General features: G+C 37.7%; 1 protein-coding gene across 7 annotated transcripts in view; it reads left to right on the forward strand.

The window, feature by feature from the left end:
* The window catches only part of BCAS3 (BCAS3 microtubule associated cell migration factor), a 613911-nt gene that overhangs the window by 140858 nt on the left and 453912 nt on the right, over positions 1-19141 (forward strand). For all 7 annotated transcript variants that reach the window (XM_055130825.1, XM_055130821.1, XM_055130823.1 and 4 more), the window contains exons 9-10: positions 264-340; positions 14395-14471. In XM_055130825.1, coding sequence (XP_054986800.1) covers positions 264-340; positions 14395-14471 — 154 coding nt within the window. The remainder of the gene's footprint in view (positions 1-263; positions 341-14394; positions 14472-19141) is intronic.

Below are 19141 nucleotides of genomic sequence, written 5' to 3' on the forward strand. Positions count from 1 at the left end.
ACAAAAATAAATTTTAAGCTCTGATCTGATTTTTCTCTTTTATTCCTCTAATAATGTCTGTATTTATTGCATTAATGGTATTCCAGATTCACTTTTTTGCTCTAGATCTTAAGAGGTAAATGTTTCTAATCTAAATATCATAAGAAATGTTTGATTTTTAAAAAATTGGTGAATGCTTATTTAAAGTTGAAGGGTTTGAATTATTTTAACTTTATTGAATTTTCATATTCACATTTTCTTTCATTTTTTTACTTTAATTTTAGGATCCTCGTTGTAGTCTTGCAGGAGAAAATCGCTGCTTTTGACAGCTGTACTTTCACAAAGAAATTTTTTGTCACAAGTATGTACCAACTTGATTTTTCCCATACCATATGCATTTGAGTTTATACTGTATAAAAACCGCAGACTAATTATAACCATAGCATCACTTTTTTGTGGTTTTAAAATTTTGATATTTTGTGCTATTGTGGATGTCTCATTTAATACCACCAGTTTTATGTAATGTATTTTCAGCTTAAAGCACATTTGCTTTCATATTTCCAAGCAAGCATTGGTCCATTTTTGCCTCCTTATTTATCCCCCATGAGTGGTTTGATTGTGTTTCATGTAGCTATGTTGCATTTTCAAAAATTTGTTAAATTACCTTATTACCATACCATGCTCAAGGAGGTAACTGGATTATTGAACAAGAGGGATTTGGAACTCAGGGATTTGACTTGGTAGCTCTGTTTTCCCTCCACCTCTATGACTTCTAGAGCTGAACTATACTGCAGAAGTAAGTACAAAATCTGAGTCCAGTATTTCTTATTGTGTTCACCCTCCCCTTTCCCTCCTGCACTCTCCCTCCTCTCCCTTATTTCACATGTGTATTTGCATGCACGTGCACACACACAAACATACAAAGATAACTATATCTGTATGTTTCTGTATCTAAATATGCTTGTGTATACTTTTTAAAAGTAATTGATTCATTTAATTATAGGGTTTGTCAAGTAGAAGATTTTTGCACCATCCAGCAGATTTTCAGGATGGAAGTTTCAGTAGGGATTGAGTCCAAAGGAAGTTTGGAGTTAAAATGTTTTTCATTATAATCTGGAAAAACTTTTTTTGGTTAGTTTTCATTTTTTTTGTTATAATGACTTCTATAGCTCATGGAAGGAATAGTAGTTTTTCCAGACAGTCTAAGATTATTAAAGAATCTATATACAATATATGTACATATATTGTTTCTACATTTATATGTACATTTATACACACATTTATATTTTTTAATTGAATCACCATGAGAAGTTGAAAGCTTTCATGCTTGGGTTACATTCTCACAATGATCAAACACCCATCCCTCCACCAGTGCACATTCCCCAACCATCGATATCCTGGGTATACCCCCCCTTTCTCACCCTTCCCCTGCTTCCATGGCAGACAATATTCCCCATACTCTCTCTCTACTTTTGGGCATTATGGCTTGCAACACAGACACTGAGAAGTCATCATGTTTGTTCTATTATCTACTTTCAGCATATACACATATTTCTAATATGTATTAGAAATAGTTTTCTTGTGGTAGTCTGTTTTTATTTTCAATAGTGAATTATTCTTCTGCATCTTCTGAAATGTTCCATCTATTTACCCTTATCCATCGGATGTTTACATCATTTGTAGTGTATTAAGCATTAGGGAATAGGCATTATTCCTTTCTGATAAGTATTCTTTATGTATTTGATGCAGTACAGCCTATATGAAATTGCATAAATTATATACTATGTAAATACATAACAGCATTTTTGGTATTAATTGATGAAGTATGACTAGTAGACCATGAAGAATACAGAAGGATCGTCTTCTTGAACTTATAATTATTTCTCTGGGATCCATAACTATAATACTGCAGATTGTGATCATGAGACTTTGCTGTTTTATCATAAAGTCCATTGCACATTCTTCACAAACTTATTTTAATATCCTCAGCATCCAGCATATTGGATGGATTGAAGTTGTTTTTGTTGAATGGATCATTACATAAACTCATTTTCAGTCATTTATTTAATAGTCATCAGATGCTTATAGATGAGACCATTTATATCAATATGTTAAATCACTTGGAAGGTGTTTTGGTTGTTCCAGAATATCACTCAAGTGGTGGACCACACGCCTGGCATGTATGAAGCCCTGGGTCCAATCCCACCATGCATGGCCTGCTAAGCACCACTAGTGACAGCCCTGCTATTCCCTGAGCACCTCCCCAGTGGCTTTGGTGGTCCCAAGCACTTATGACTGAGTACTGCCCTAGTGGCTAAGCATCACTGGAGTGACCCTCGGGCCTTCTAGTACTGCTGGGCACAGCCCTTACATTGAAAATAAATAATGTCAGAGATGTCTCAAAAGGCCGGAACATTTGATTTGCATGCAGCAGGCTGGGGCTTTGATCCTCAGCAATGCAGGATTCCTTGAGCATGGGGGGAGCGATGCAAGCAGCAAGCTGTGAGTAGCCCCTACACACTAATAAATGTGCACTGCCCCCCCCCTCCAAAAAACCCCTAGTAATTAAAATGTTTTGGAGGTACGTATTATAATATTATGGGAAACTTTGGAAATTACATAGCCTTTTTTAGCACAGTTATTCTTTGTCCTTGTACAGGCCTTTTGCATTAACATATTGCATGTATTTTTGTTTCTCATTATTAGAGTAATTGTAGAAATGGAATGTATCTGTGGTACTGTGATTGAATCTATCCATTTCTTCCAGTTATGTAAGATGTAGAAGAGAATCAAAATCAAAGAGAACAGATTTTTTTTTCTTATTTTTGAACTACATCCAGTAGTGCTCAGGGCTTACTTCTGACACAGTGCTCAGGGATCACTCCTGGTGGTGCTTAGAGGACTATTTGTGGTCCTGAGGGTCTAAGTAGGATCAGTTGTGTTTAAGGCAAGCAGAACATTTTGGTCAGAATCCAATTCCATATTCTCGAGCATTTGTCTTCTCATCTTATTCATACTTTTCTGTTTTCCAGCGTTAATCAAAGATGTATGTGTGTTGACTTATGCCTTGTTAGACAACTCTTTTGTGACCCCACTTAAATTTTGTACTTTTAGCTATATTTCTTGGTAGCTGCTTCCATCCCTCAAAATCAGACCAAGAACATATAGCTGTTTCTTAAGTAAAAAAAAAATTTTGTTTTTGTTTCTTTGAAAAATAAGAAAGGGGTCTGGGAGATAGCTTTAATGGGATAGAGTGTGTGTAGAAGCCCTGATTTCTATATCTGGCACAGCTGGAAGTAGGCCTCCCATACCGTACCACCAGCAATGCCAGATATGTTCCCCAAAGTAAAATCAGAATATAAAAAATAAGAAAGGTATATCTGGTTGATTCAGCTGAGAGTACAGTTTGGGGGTTGAATTCCAAATCATTGTTTGTTAATAATTCGAAATCATTTATTGAAATGGCAGATAGTTTTTAGAAATTTAAACCTATTTAAAATTGGTCTCTACTGTATGGAATGTGTTGAAAGGAATACAGTTGTCAGTAAATGTTAATATTTTTTATGAAACAATAAATTGATAGGTTAGGAATTTTGACTCAGTGGTCACAGTGACCAAAGAGAAATTAATAAACATGTTAATAAAGGACATGTTTATTTTACAGAGCATATTTACATGATAATTTTTTAGTGGACAATAAAGGAATATATTTTCATAATTTAATATTCACTGTAGAGTTTTATTTTTCCTTTTATTTAGTCATATATACACTATCTTCTGCCGGTACCTTCATGCGTGAGGCCTGTCTGAACATGTGGAGAGGGGCCTTGAGCATGGCTGTAGCTAGGTTCCTGCGGTCTTTGGCCGCCGGGAGCTCTGCTCGGGTGGGGAGGGAAGCTGGAGCCCATCCCCTCTGAGGGGCCCCGGGGAAGAAGCCAGGCGTGCGGGCAAGAGACTCTGCATCGCTCTTTTCTGGGAGCTCGCTTTTAAGTCTCTGGATGTTGGCTGTTGATGGGATTACACACATCTGCTCCAGCTTCCCTCCCCACCCCAAGCAGAGCTCCCGGCCACCCAAGACCACCGGAACCTAACTACAGCCATGCTCGAGGCCCCTCTCCACATGTTCGACGGGCCTCACGCATAAAGGTACCGGCAGAGGAACCCAGGTGTGTGTAATGCCATCAACGGCCAACATCCAGAGACTTAAAAGCAAGCTCCCAGAAGTGATATCTTGTAGCCTACTTCTCCCTCTGGGAGAAACTGGCAATCTTCTGAGAGTTTCCTGCCCACATGGGACAGCCTTGCAAGCTTCCCATGTATTCATATGCTAAATCCAGTAACAAGCTGGATCCCATTCCCCTGACCCTGAAAGAGCCTCCAGTGCGACATCGTTGGGAGGGCCGAGTCAAGAGAGACTTCTAAGATCTCGAAAGGACGAATGGAGAGGTTACTGAGCCCGCTTGAGAAATCGATGTTTAAGGGGATTTTGTGATTGTGATCATGATATACACTATAGAGTTTTATTTTTATTTATTTATTTTTTTTGTTTTTTGGGTCACACCTGGTGATGCACAGTGGTTACTCAGGAATTACTTCTGGCGGTGCTTGGGGACTGTATGGCATGATGTGAATTGAACCCGGGTTGGCTGTGTGTAAGGGAAATACCCTATCTGTTGTGCTATTGCTCTAGCCCTATCCTTATAGAGTTTTAAATGAAAAAATTGAGATAGATTTGATTGTTAATCTTACAGGGAGAATTGACGGACACAAGGCTTTATTGCAATATCAGTCATTTAAATTATAGTCAAATGAGAACTGATCACTTATAGTACTATCATATTGAATAACATGGGTAAAATTTTACAACTGCCAGTAATTTTCATGCCTAAATATCCTAATGATATTTTTTATAGAATGATATAGGTAAAGAATATGTTTTTATTTTCATGGTTCTATATGTAAGTGAAAAAAAATTTATTAGCATATAGTTTATCAGTTAACTAATTGGTAGTAAAAATGTTTTTGTTTCTGGATTGGGAACTAGCTGCTAGAACATAGACCTGGCATGCCAAGGCCTTGAAATACTGTTTGGTGTGTAGCTCTCTGCACAATATTTCATTTGGTGGTGAGTGGGTGGGGATGTAGCTAAATGGTAGGACACCTGCCTGGCGTATGCGGCCCTGGGCACGATCCTTTGAGGCAAACATAGATACTTTGAAAAATTTATTTGCATTGACCACACCCGGCAGTACCTAGGGTTTATTTCTGGCTCTCCACTCAGAAATCAGTGCTGGCAGTTTTGGCGGACCATATGGGATGCAGGGATCAAACCTGGGTCGGCCTCATGCAAGGCAAGTGCCTTAGCCACTGTACTATCCTTCCAGCCCCCAACATTTGGGAAATAATTATACCAAAAAGTTCAGCCGCTGCTTTAGCTTGCTTGCTGTATAGCTGATTCTAAAGTGGTTTACATAAAAAGTTTGGACAGAGTTTAGTGTAACTTTATGTTTAAAACCAAGGGAAAGCAAAACTTGTGTAATCTGAAGGAAGCTTGTTTTTTTCCTAATCTCTGCATTTCCACACTCATCCTGCTCTCATTCCTTTACCAAAGGCATAGTATAGATTGTGTTTCTCTAAATTTTGGCGTCTTTAAGTGTGCCAGAATACTGAAACGATACAGGTACTGGTGTATGAGGTGTTGGTGGGCCTCCTGAGACTAAAACTTCCGGTTGCCCATTTGCCCGTGCCCCTAAGTTTTTTCCCTTTGTTTGACTGCTAGTGCTCCAAGGGTTCAGACCACTGAATGACCAGTTCTCCACTTAGTAAGAACATTGTTTGGATTATGAAAGTATTTCTAAAAGAGTTCAAAAGCTATTGTTTAATACAGTTGCCTTGGCTTTATGTGAGTACAATGATGGGACTGTAAAATAAGTAAGGACAGCTGTGTCCATCAGAGAAACGAATCATGAGAATTTGTGCCAAAGGTGGAAAGATCACGTAAAATGAGCTGATAGTGAACTTGAAAGGGAAAGCAGCCGATATAATGGGAAAGCAGACACTCTTGTATTTGACGGTACAGAAAAGGTGGCTGGGAGCAGCTGTCTGATGTGGAAATTCAAAACCTACACGTATGATTAAGAAAACAAAAGACAAAAGACTGATAGATGTCATTAGTAGTCATTTCCAAGGTGCTTAAATTGAAAGGTAGATAGGAAGTCTCCACTGAGACCAAAGATTTACACTGAAACTCCATTGGCCTCTGTTTTTGCTTTATGAAAGAAAATTGATTCCTTGTATTTTTAATGTTATTTCTTAGTGTTGTTATGTAGAATCTCTTTTAATTTTATTCCCCTATCTCCCCACCCCACGTGATGGTCTGGGGGCCAAGGGAGTCATTCCCTATGATTCATGGCTAACTGAGGATTTGGTTCTACTTGAGATTTTCTGTCCTGCTGTCCCTCCTGACCCCCTTCCTACACACATTGGTGTTTGGGGAGCTTCTTGAACCATATCTAACCATTCTTGGGTGACCCTGTGGTGCCAGGTATCGAACTGAGATCAGTTACACATGCCTTAACCCTATTCTCTGGTCTTAGTGTTTTCTTTATTTAGCACTGTAGCATTGTTGTCCCGTTGTTCATTGATTTGCTCGAGTGGGAACCAGTAATGTCTCCATTGTGAGACTTGTTACTGTTTTTGGCATACGGAATACAGGTAGCTTGCCAGGCTCTGCTGTGCAGGTGGGATACTCCTGGTAGCTTGCCGGGCTCTCCGAGAGGGACAGAGGAGTTGAACCCGAGTTGGTCATGTGCAAGGCAAATGCCCTATCCACTGTGCTATCACTCCAGTCCAACATTTTTATTTATTTTAATGAATTACTAATGTAAGGGATGAGTTTCAAGGACCTAAATTTTTAATTTTGAAAACTGGAAATTTTTAATATTTACAAATAAAATTGGGATGTTTATTAGAAGGACTTGACAGATTAGTATGTGATTTAAGCTCATTTCAAGTTGTCAAATCTGTTCTTACCCTCTTGGAATTCTGTCTCTCAATGATAATTTCAATGGGAAGATGGCCAGTATACAGTGGATGATTAGTGATTTTTCTGCTCTGCACTTAATTCCCACCCATTGAATTTTACAGTAACAGTACTCTTAAATTCATGATATGCTTCACATTGATGAAATAAAAACAAAAATAAAATCAGACTTTTTTTTTTTTTTAAATTTTGGGGGCCATCCCAGACTGTGCTCAGGGCTTACTCCTGACCTGTGCTTTGGGATCATTGCTGGTGGTGCTTGAGGGACCCTGTGTGGTGCCAGGTATGAACCAAGAGTGTCTGAATGAAGGCAGCTTCCTTCCCCCTGTGTTCTCTCTAGTCCCATACATCAGAAAATTAATATTCAAAACTTATGAGTGTTAGGACGGCCAGATTGAACTATAAGATAGTCAGATACATCTTGAAGGCATATTTAATATTTTAGGTGTTTGTTTTATTTAGTAAATTCCTATGTTGAGAGAGGGTTGACAGAAAAATTAATTAACATATGTAGTATGTTACCTTTTGTGACAGGTATCTTTCACTGTCCGTAGTTGTATTCATAGTTCTATCTTGCTGTAGGACCCATCACTTTTTACTTTTATGTTCTGTTATTTTTAAAGGACTTTTTAAAATTTAGGGTTATTTTGGAGCAGGGTTGACTCATAGCCAGCAGTTCTCAAGGGTTATTCCTGAGTTGGTGCTTGAGGGCTGTTCCCTCTGTGGTGTTTGTGGGGGGATATGTGATCTCAGGGACCAAAGCCAGCATCGCACATGCAGACCCTACATAGCATCCCTTTCAGTTATTTCAACAGCCCCAGGCTTCTTAAAATTTAATTTAAGAATGAAAAATTTTATTTTGTTTTGGGGCCACATCCAGCAGTACCCAGAGGCACTGTGCAATGTTGGGGATCAAATCAGGATCAGCCACTTGCAAGGCAAGTGCCGTAAGGCCTGTGCTGTCTCTCTCGCCCACAGCTTATTTTTTATTTTTTTTATTTTTTTTTTATTTTATTTATTTTTTTTTTTTTGCTTTTTGGGTCACACCTGGCGATGCACAGGGGTTACTCCTGGCTCTGCACTCAGGAATTACCCCTGGCGGTGCTCAGGGGACCATATGGGATGCTGGGATTCGAACCCGGGTTGGCCGCGTGCAAGGCAAACGCCCTACCCGCTGTGCTATCACTCCAGCCCCACAGCTTATTTTTTAAAGGAGTGATTTATACTTATGATAAAATGGAGGTGAATACAGAGAACTTTCCTTCATTTTTTGTCTTCATGCATATATAGACTCATCAACATTACTCACAAGTGTGATACTTTTTTGAACCATCGCCTTTGCCACATCATCATCACCCAAAGTTCACAGTGACTTTAAGGGTCACTCTCCATGTCACACATTTTGTGGATTTGATGAAATAATAGCATATTTATCATTGAATGTCACTCAATATTTTCTCTGCCATAAAAATCCTCCATGCTTTTCATAATCACCTATTCTAGATAGACAGCGTAGCTTCTGATTTTTAAAAATAATATTTCTCCATATTGCCTTTTCTAGCTGTTGTAAACTATATTGTTACAAACCATATAAACTACTAGCCTTCTCAGAGTGGGATCTTTCACTTGTTAATAAGTGTTCAGGTTTCTTCTATTGCTATCTGGCTCCAGAATTTACTATAAAGGTGTTGTAATCAAGACAGTGTTGCACTGCCAAAGAGTAGATACAATTCTCAGTAGAACAGAAGAGTGCTCAGAAATTGATCTTTAACCAAAAAATACAATAGAATGCAGATATTCCTTAAAAAATAGTTTTGGGCGGCTGGAGCAACAGCACAGCAGGTGGGGCGTTTGCCTTGCACGCGGCCGACCCAGGTTCAAATCCCAGTGTCCCATATGGTCCCCTGAGCACCTCCAGGAGTAATTCCTGAGTGCAGAACCAGGAGTAACTAACCCCTGTGCATTGCCAGGTGCGACCCAAAAAGAAAAAAAAATATAGTTTTGGAGCGACTAGATACTCATGCACAACAGTGAATCTAGATGCAGATCTTCTACTCTTTACAAAACTTAAAATGGATCACATACCTAGGTGTAATATACAGTTTTAAAAATCAGAATATCATAGGAGAAAATGTAGATAACTTTGTGTACAGTTGTAACACCAGAAGCATAGTCAATTAAATGAATAATTGTGTACTTCATTAATATTAAAAACTTAATGCTTTTCAAAGGAATATGTCAGTAGGATGACAAGACCAAAGCACAAATTGGATGCAAATGTTTGCAAAAAGCACATATGATGAAGTTCTTAAATCCACGTTTTACAGATAAAGAAGCAAATAGGAACAGCCTGATTTAAAATGTGCCAAAGACCCTTACAGACATCTCATAAGATTAAATATTTAGATGGAAAAGGGTATGAAAGGATGTTTTATATTGTATATCATCAGGGAACTTAAAATAGAATGGCCAATATCTTGAATGGCCGGACACTAATCCCCAATGTTGGGATGATGGGGAGCAATAGAACTCCCATACATTGCTTCCACTTACAACATGATACAAATTTTTCTATTTGGATTTTCCCAGAGGTGTTGAAAAATTATGATTGCAATCTGATATTTATAGTAGATTTATTCATATTGGCAAATTTTAGAACAAGCTAGGTACCTTTTAGTAAGTTAATGAATCAATACATGCTTTGACTGACAGTGGGATATTATTCATTTCTTTTTCATCACTTGATAATCCATTGTGTTGGTTTAACCTTTTCCGTTCATCAGGTGAGGAGTATTTAATTATTGGCAATTTCTGGCCACAATAAGCAATGCTTTAATGAATGCTGCACAGTTTTTATGGCTGTATATGCTTTTAATTCTCTTGGTTGCTAAGTATTTCTGTAGATATGTTTTTATTTCTCTTGGTGTATACACATCTAGCAGTTCATTTGATGGATCTTACTATAATTCTATTTGATGAGGTGCTGAGCAGTTATACCATATTAAATTCCTGCCTGTGGTGTCTGAGGGTTCCAGTTTTTTTACTTTTTTTTTCTTATATTGTGTTGGAAATCAAATGCAGGGCCTCACAGAATAATCATATTCTCTGCCATTGAGATCCATCTGTAGCCCCTAATACCATCACATTTTTGCTCTTATCCCTTATATAAAATTAAATTTGTTGTGTTGGCATGTTATGAAATATCATCTGATGGCATTCCCCTGGTACATAATGATACCAAATATCTAATTTTACTTTTTAGCTATTTGTCCTTTTCTTCTATTCTTGGTAAAAGTAAGTTATTAGTTGTATGGTTTGCAAAAACTGTATTCTGAATTTTCCTTTTTTATCTTGGTGTAATCTTTATTTTTTGTTTTTATTTTTTTATGAACTCCATTTTATGTTTTTCTTCTGTCACTTTTGCTTTTGTTGTCAGTCTAAGAAAACTTTATGTGCTCTAAGGTTATGAAGATTTCCCACTGTGTTTTCTTTAAGTTTTTATTTCAGGTTAATTTTTGTATGCAATGGAAGGTCATGGTGCACCTTGTTTTTTGCATGTGTTTATCTACCACCATTTGTTGACCTGTGTATTATCTTTAGGATAGTCAACTAACCATAAATGCAATTTTCAATTTTTTTTTATTTTGAAATCTTTTGTGATGTCTTTGCCAAGAGAAATAAAGCAGTGTTACAGAGAGGAGTTAGATCTTTTGTTTTCTAAAGGACTTCAGGTCACATTCCCACTAGGACCAATCTCTGAGCAATGCCATCTAAAATTACATCATGCTCATATGCCTTTGTAATTACTTTACCAGTAATAGCAGAATCTTAGCGTGCTTTTCTTAGAATCACCTTTATTTAAATCTTGAAACCCAAGTTTGTAAATAACCAATTTTCTTTGATTTTGTTCACAAACATTGTAAACATGTTATAATTTGTCCTCTTATTGTAGAGGTTCGAGTTTTGGTTTTTTTTTGTCCTTGTTTTCAACGTTTGGCTGGGGGCTGTAGTTAATCTTTAAAGAAGTCATGCTTGTAAAGTTACGATAGTGCTGAGTGGTTGATGTTCTGCTAATTCCAGCTGCAAAATGCTTTTGGGGGGAGCAGAAAAACAATTTGATTTCATTCCAGTACTCCATAAATTCTTGAGGTCTAATGAGTTTCTTAAAATATTCGCCCTGAAAGTAAGATGAAGAATTGTACAGTCACTTTTTTCCCTTCTTAACCTTTTATAATTGAGAAAGGAGAGTAGAATCACTGGGACCTGTTGACGAGGTTGTTATCAGAACTAATGCAGATTTAAACCATGTTGACTTGCTGTTCAGGAAATTAGCTGTTCCTGATAGAATTCCACATTTCACAGGCATGTCTCTTTTTTTCAAACTTGGCTCCTTTTCATGACACTTTACAAGTGGAAAAACTTTGTTTTTTCTCTCCATTTCTCTTCCCTTCCCGATGTTGTTGTCAGGAACATGGGTTGCACATACTTACTTGTGGTGTTCACATACTTGGTTGTGGTTTTGCACATGGTCGTCGTGATGCTTATGTGCACTTTTGGTTCACTTGGGACTGAGGGCTTGGCTGCCATGCTCTTTTGCTTTGTTTTGGTACTTGGTAGAGGTTGCACACCTTTGAGTTGTAGTACTCACACTGGCTCGGTGTGCACCATGAATCAAAGGCTCTGTTGAGCCACTGGCTAGCAGCCTGTGTATCAGATGCCTGGGATTGAACATCCCGCAGGGTCTACACTCCACTGCTGACCTGTCCTGGGCCCTGGGAGATTTCCCAGTAGGCCGTGTTTCTGCTCATTTCTCTTAACTCTGAAAACGTCTATGAAACATGTGTTTACAGTTATCTAATAATGTTTTTGTACAAATAAAACTTGTTTACTCATAGTATAATAATGAATCTATTATGTAATATGTTACAGCATCCTGTTTTTGAATTATTTTAGATGACCTTTGTCCACTATATGTGTTTATAATCTCTTTAATATAAATACAGTGGATAGTGTAAAATAGAGATAAATTTTTCAAAAAATACTCAAATATCTCCAGAAACCACTTTAGATCTTAAAATAAAATTTCTTATTTTAATAAGAAGCAAGGAAATGAGAAATCTCACACTTTTTATTTCTTTTTATTTTGTATGTCATGTGGACCTTATAACCAGCCATTATATGTTCTCCTTTATAAGTTCTTTATCTTAAAAAAATAAAAACTTAAGGCTGGAGCAATAATATAGCAGATAGGTTGTGCAGCTGACCAGGTTCAATCTTCGGCACTCCATATGGTGTCCTGAAACTTGTCAGGAGTGATGCCTAACTGCATAGCCAGGAGTGAGCCCTGAGTATGAGTGTGACCCAAAAATCAAAAAGAAGAAACCAAGGAATGAAAACCGAAAGTAGATGGTAGTTAAAGGGGTCAAACTGAAAGAAAACTATTGCTTAATGGAAATGAATAGCAGTGTCTGCTCTCGGTCACATTTCTAGTCAAAATAGAGAATGCTGGATAGGAAACTCAGGGCCTCATGCACGGGAAACTGAACTCCATTCTCAGATCAAGTGATGGTGCGGCTTTTGTGTTTGAACCCAGCAAGACCAACATTTCAGAATGATGACCATTGCTACTCAGAAAGTTTCTGAATCAGGAACAATGTCATATGCCAAAAGTGCCTTTTTTTTCTTTTTGGGTCATACCTGGCAATGCACAGGAGTTACTCCTGGCTCTACACTCAGGAATTACCCCTGGTGGTGCTCAGGGGACCATATGGGATGCTGGGAATCGAACCTGGGTCGGCCATGTGCAAGACCTACCCGCTGTGCTATCGCTCCAGTCCCCCAAAAGTGCCTTTACATTAAATATCACTTGTATCACTTGTCTTCTCGTTGATCTTCGATTTGCTCAAGCGGGCGCCAGTAACATCTCCATTTGTCCATGTCACGTGCTAGTGTAGCCGAATAGAAATTAAATATACTTGAGCATTTTTGTAAGATAGAGTGTATGATTGCTATTATCAGTTCCTTATAAATATACTTTGATTAATGTAGGTATATTATGTAATACTTTCTCAGGCATTATTCTAGGCAGTGGAGATTCAGTTGTGAACAAAAATGATAGATCCTTGAGCGTATATGTGCCTCTGATAAAGGGTGCGGAAAATATACAATAAATTAAAAGTAAAAAGTTCATGATGGCATATACATTTTTATTTTGAACTGTAGAACTTTAGGTAGTTAAATGTTCCTCATTAATATTTGAATAAAGCACTATTAGATGTGGGCTTCATTCCTCTTACAACCATCAGCACGGACTGGTGCATTCTGATGTGTATTGGGTGTTATATGTCCCATTTTGAGCTTATTGCTATTATACTCATATATTTCATGTTATTTTGCTTTTTTTTAACATGTGAAAACAGATTATAAAATTTTGACTGTCTCTTTTTTGTGAAAGTTTGGCTTCCACATTGAGACCTATAAAAGAAATAAACCCCAGTTTGGCTCTCTAGGATATATCTTAAAAACAAACATTTGTGAAAATACAAGGCAGATATTTGTGCAATGATAAGCCAGTGGTCTTTAGTTTAGACTTGCATGCTCTTTAAACTTGCAGTCTCTGGTGAGTAGTCCTTGAAAGCAGCTTCATGAACTATTAGAGCACTGTTTTTCTAGGTGACTGAGAAGGGCCTTTTGTTGGGATCTTAGTGGCCTATCTAGGAGGAGAGAGTTCTTCTGAGCCTTTGGGATGACAGATGTCACTACTTGACTATATGTTTTTGTCTTTATTAGTAGAATCCTGTAAAGTCTCTCCTCCCCTCACCCCTCCTTTCTTTACTCTCTCCATCCTCTCTTCATTCCCCTCCTTTCCTCCATTCATCTACCCTCCCCTCCCACCTCTTTTCCTTCCACCTCTCCTTTTCTTTCTTTGGCTTAACTTGCAAGACATGAATTCTGCCACTAAGTCATATTCCTATCCTACACATTTGTTTGCTTATATTTGTTAGTGAAGCAACAACATTTAAAGGGGAGAAAGAAAAGGTAAAGAGTTCAAGAGAGAGTGCAGACTTCTCCAGAAAGAGAGCTCTATAAAATAGAAGACATTGAAGACATGAATTACACATATCAGGATGGGGTATGGGTAATTTCAAATATGACTACCCCATGTTTAATTCTTACAGCATCAGAGTTGGAATTGAAAGAAAACTAGAAGGGAAAAATAATAAGCAATGAAAATTATGACTGGTAGCATGCAAATTGTATGTGAAACTTGAAAAATTAAAAACATTTGATTTTTCTGTCTTTAGTTTATCAAAATATACCATATTAACATAAAATTTATGAAGAAATTTCTTTGTTGTTTTTAAAAATTTCAGGCTGCTACCCTTGTCCAGGGCCCAACATGAATCCTATTGCTCTTGGGAGTCGCTGGCTTGCTTATGCAGAAAACAAGGTAAGACTTTTATTGTTTGGCATATTTATAATGGGAAAGCACTGAACAATTTTCCATAATTTCTCATAAGCATTCTCTGTAGTTGATTACCAAGCCATAATGAATGTTTTACTTATTTTTTTAATGTAGTTTGGCCTTGTTTTTTTTTTTTAATTAAATTTTAGTTTTATAAAGTTTTTCACAATAATTTATTGCGTTTAGTATTCCAACACCAATCCCACCACTATTACACCTTCCCACCACCATATTTCAAATATTTCCACCCCAACCCCCAAAGCCTACCCCTAAAGTAGGACTTACTTTATTTGGTATTGCTTGTTATGAATAATCCACTAAAAATGATTCAAAAACGTTTCCTTAGAGGAAAGTGTGTGAAGATTGTTTTATTTCACCCTGGACCCATTAAGCCTTGTCTTGGTAGGCTTACTAGTAGGTTGGAAGGCTTGGTGGTACATCAGTGGTGTAGAATATGAGATGTCACCTGGCCACGATATCTCATACTCATTAGTTTCTTCTTCTTCTCCTTCTCCTTCTCCTTCTCCTTCTCCTCCTTCTCCTTCTCCTTCTCCTTCTCCTTCTCCTTCTCCTTCTCCTTCTCCTTCTCCTTCTCCTTCTCCTTCTCCTCCTCCTCCTTCTCCTCCACCTCCTTCTCCTTCTCCTCCTCCTCCTCCTCCTCCTCCTCCTCCTCCTGCTCCTCCTCCTCCTTCTTCCTCCTCTTCCTCTTCTTCTTCTTCTTCCTTTCTTCTTTCTTCTTTCTTCTTTCTTCTTCTTCTATAATTTGGATGATGACTCTGGGGTCCAGAGGCATCTCTGTGGAATGTTGCTCTGTGTTGCTCTCTTCTAAGAGATTTATTTCTGAGTCTCTGGATCATGACCATTAGTGAGCTTATATGGTGCCAGAGGCAGTTTGTGTGGCCTTGGTTTTAATTGTACATTCATTTATCTTCATATCTCCCTTCTTGTCTAAGATCATCATTTGGACTCAACCTTAAATTTCTAGTTGTAGATTTATACAGATACGTTTACTTCCTTAATCTTAAAGTGCAACGTAGAAGTCACCACAGTCATCATTACATCAGAAGCAATTTCTGGGTAGCGGTAATCCAGAAGAAGGAGCGACATCTAGTAGATGCTCGACTGGGCCTGAGGCATAGAATTCATTGGACTTCAACTACGTATCTTAAAGTCTAAATTAGGGCCCAGTCATTTGTTTTAATAATTTGAGATTTCCATTTGTGAGTTTCATTTTTCTATTGAAGTTATTTTAGAAAATGAAATAATTGCATTTCTAAGCTAAAATATTTTTTTTGGTATCAAATTTTCAATCCAAAAGTCAAATTTGTTTCTAGCGAGAAAGAGTGTTTCACTTTTGATTTCATTTAATGTGTCCTTTTTTTGAATATGGAATTAACCTAAAAATACTGACCTTCAAATATACTTGAGTACTTTTTTTGTTTCATTTGTTCTCATAATTTTAGATTAAAATGTGAAATATTTTATGAAGAGTGCTTGATACAAATATGGATAATGAAAATATAATGATTATTTGACAAAACCACAGAACAAGTAAATATTCACAAAATCAATCGACAAATGAAGCATATGATTTTTGCAGATGGATTCTTTGATACTTTCTCCCAAATTTATCTGATCTAGCTATTTTGCACCCTATGCTTAGTTTGTGGAGCTCTTTTTTGGACTTTCTTTTTGAATTAACTCTTTCCAGATAAATGTCTTTCTTTAGTATTTCCAAGAAGAACTGGTCTTAACTTGCTGTATTGAACAATCTTTAACCATTTTTGTTTAAAGTTAATAAGTCATTTGGATCAGTTAAACACATATTCTGCATTTAATCCAAATTTTAACTTCACTGTGCATTCATTGATGAATCATGAATTTGTCTTGACTATGGGGAATGCAAAACAATAAAGATAAAGGCCCTCCACATTTACTAGTGGGTGCTTAGTTTTCTATTGTAATCAAGACAGTGACGCTGTGCCGTGTGTGTGTGTGTGTGTGTGTGTGTGTGTGTGTGTGTGTGTGTGTTTTCTCCCGTCCCCTCATTTTTGCCGGGGTTGCACACACCCAAGTGTGCTGCTCAGTAAGTCTTTTCCTTTTTTTTAGTTGGATAGCTTACACATAGCTGCCAGGGCTCACACTCTTACCTGAAATGTAATAGTTAATGGTGTGGTGCTCATGGGAGTTGCTCAGGTGCTTACGCATCTTTTCAATGATGGCTGGGCAGAGGGGACCTCATCCCTTTATCCCTTTTGGAGGCTTGCTTGTACTGACATGTCTGTGATGTGGCTGGAAGGTGCTTATGGCACTGTGATCACAGAGAGCAGGGCTGCTAGGGTGAACTAGCAGAGCTTCTAGGATTGTGCTCTGTGGATGTGAGACACCAGGGATTTGTACACATAACCAAAGGCTTGCAGAGCAGACACTCTCAGCCCCTCTGGGCTGAAGTCTTAAGTTTTATTCACTTAGTTTAGATTTTTTGGAGGGTGCCACATCTGGCAGTGCTCAGGGTATAATCCTGGCTCAGTGCTCAGGAGTTCATATCCGGTGCTGGGGATTTAACTGCAGTTGGCTGTGTGCAGTAGTAGAGGGTTCAAGGCCATGTACAGACTTTAACCCTGTATTAGCTCTCTTGTATCTTGTGTCTTAAGTTATAACTAAAATTTTTCTTTTGTTATTTGTTTTAATTTGAGGTATGATTGGCATGTAATATTATTTTTAGGTGTGCTAGTGTAATGATTTGATGCCTTTTTATTTTTATGTAAAAATCATGACTTGGCTTTCTTTGAGTTGAAAAGGTGTAATAACTACTTATTTTCACTTATTTGTCCTGGAGTATTTTAATTACCTGAAGTAGCTATGAGATCATAATATTCCAATATTATATCTCTCTTTCCTTGTATGTAAGTCTGGAGACAGTAGAGGGGTATTTCTTTTTTGTTGTTTGTTGGGTTTTTTTTGGGGGGGTCACATTCAGTGATATTCGGGGGTTACTCCTGACTCTGAACTTAGGAATTAATCCTGGTAGTGCTTGGGTACCAGATGATGCCTGTGATCGAACCTTGTTAGTTGAGTGTAAGGCAAATGCCCTACCCGCCATATTACTTCTCTGGCCCAGTAGAAAGATATTTCTGTGAATATTTGTGAATGATTGATTCACTTTATTAGCTAAAATTATCACATTTGCAAGATTCCTCACCACTGACCTTTAATTTTACTCAGGTAGTTTTCAACCTTTCTATGCCTGTGAACTGGAACCATTCCACAAACTTGTGTTTGAAAATCCTGACTTAAGCAACTGTTTATTTGGTGTGTCAATATGCCAGTCAGACTTCTTACAAAAGCTTTAAAATATATTTCTTTCTTTACACTTTACTAATGGTGCTTCAGGGGAACTGTGGGTTTTTTGTTTTTGTTCTTGTTTTTAAATGTTTATGTGGGCATTCCTGGCAGGCTTGAGGGTACACTGAACCAGACTGTGTTCCAGGCCTTTGAGTCATCTCTCCAGCCAACAAATTGCTTCTTCAATTTTCAGGGAGCTGGATAGGGACTTGGGCCACCACCTGGTGGTGCTCAGATCTTAGTCCTGGTTCTGTGCTCAGGGCCTCTCCTAATGGTACTCAGGGAATCATATTCTGTGCTGAGGATTGAATAGTAGTCAGCTGTGGGCAAGGCAAGCACCTTGCTCCACTCTCTCTGCAGCGCCACAAATTGATTTTTAATACATGTCAGTGATCAGGCAAATTTGGCCTTTAGTATGGAAGAGTAAAAGGGTGTACAACAAATCAACCTTTATCATACTACCAACCTGGTTTTAAATTATACAACTTTTTTGGGGGCAGCTCATGTTTTGGATTGGTCTATTCTCTCGAATGCCATTGACTTTAACAGTTGATAACCACAATTTAGAGCTTATAGTTGTCATTTTATTAACATTTTATATGTAAATATAGGTGATAATTTTTTAAAACTAAATTTAAATGTCAGAACAGTAGAAAAATTAAGTTCTGGCTTATAAAGGCATAAGAGATGCAATTTACTGCAAATTGGCAGGTTTAGGGATAAGGAAATAGTTCAATACCTGGAGCACAAGGTTTGCATTCAAGAGTCCTGGGTTTAATCCCAGCACCACCAGAAGTGACCTCCCCAAGGCACTGAGTCTGGGGTAACCCTTGAGTTCTGAGTATGACCCAGAAACAAAGATTGAAAATGAAAAGCGAAAGAAAATCTAAGGCTTATTTATTAGTATTCAGAAAGCATGAAAAAGGATGCATGCTTTCATTCTAATAGTAAAATTAGTAAGACTCTGAAGTGGACAGCTACTATACATACCATCGTTGACTTAGACATAATTTATGCCACTTTTCCTCTGACACAGCTGGAAATAGAAATGTAGCCAGTTCTTTAGTCTGTTTTTACATTTCCTTTTATAATCTCTATGGAAGAGCAAGAGGGCAAAACCTCTAATTTGCTAGCATGTTAAATATTTAATGTTAGGAAGTCATGACTAAGTCCTTTGATTATATTTTCCAAATTTATTTGTAGTAGAGCCGCCAGATCACAAATCCTCCCCTCAGAGTTTATGAATTCTTAAAGAGTATTCATCATGTAATTAAACATCGTATTTGAGTATGAAACTGCCCTAGTGGCAC

This window comes from Sorex araneus, chromosome 3, assembly GCF_027595985.1.
Source record: "Sorex araneus isolate mSorAra2 chromosome 3, mSorAra2.pri, whole genome shotgun sequence".
NCBI lineage: Eukaryota > Metazoa > Chordata > Mammalia > Eulipotyphla > Soricidae > Sorex > Sorex araneus.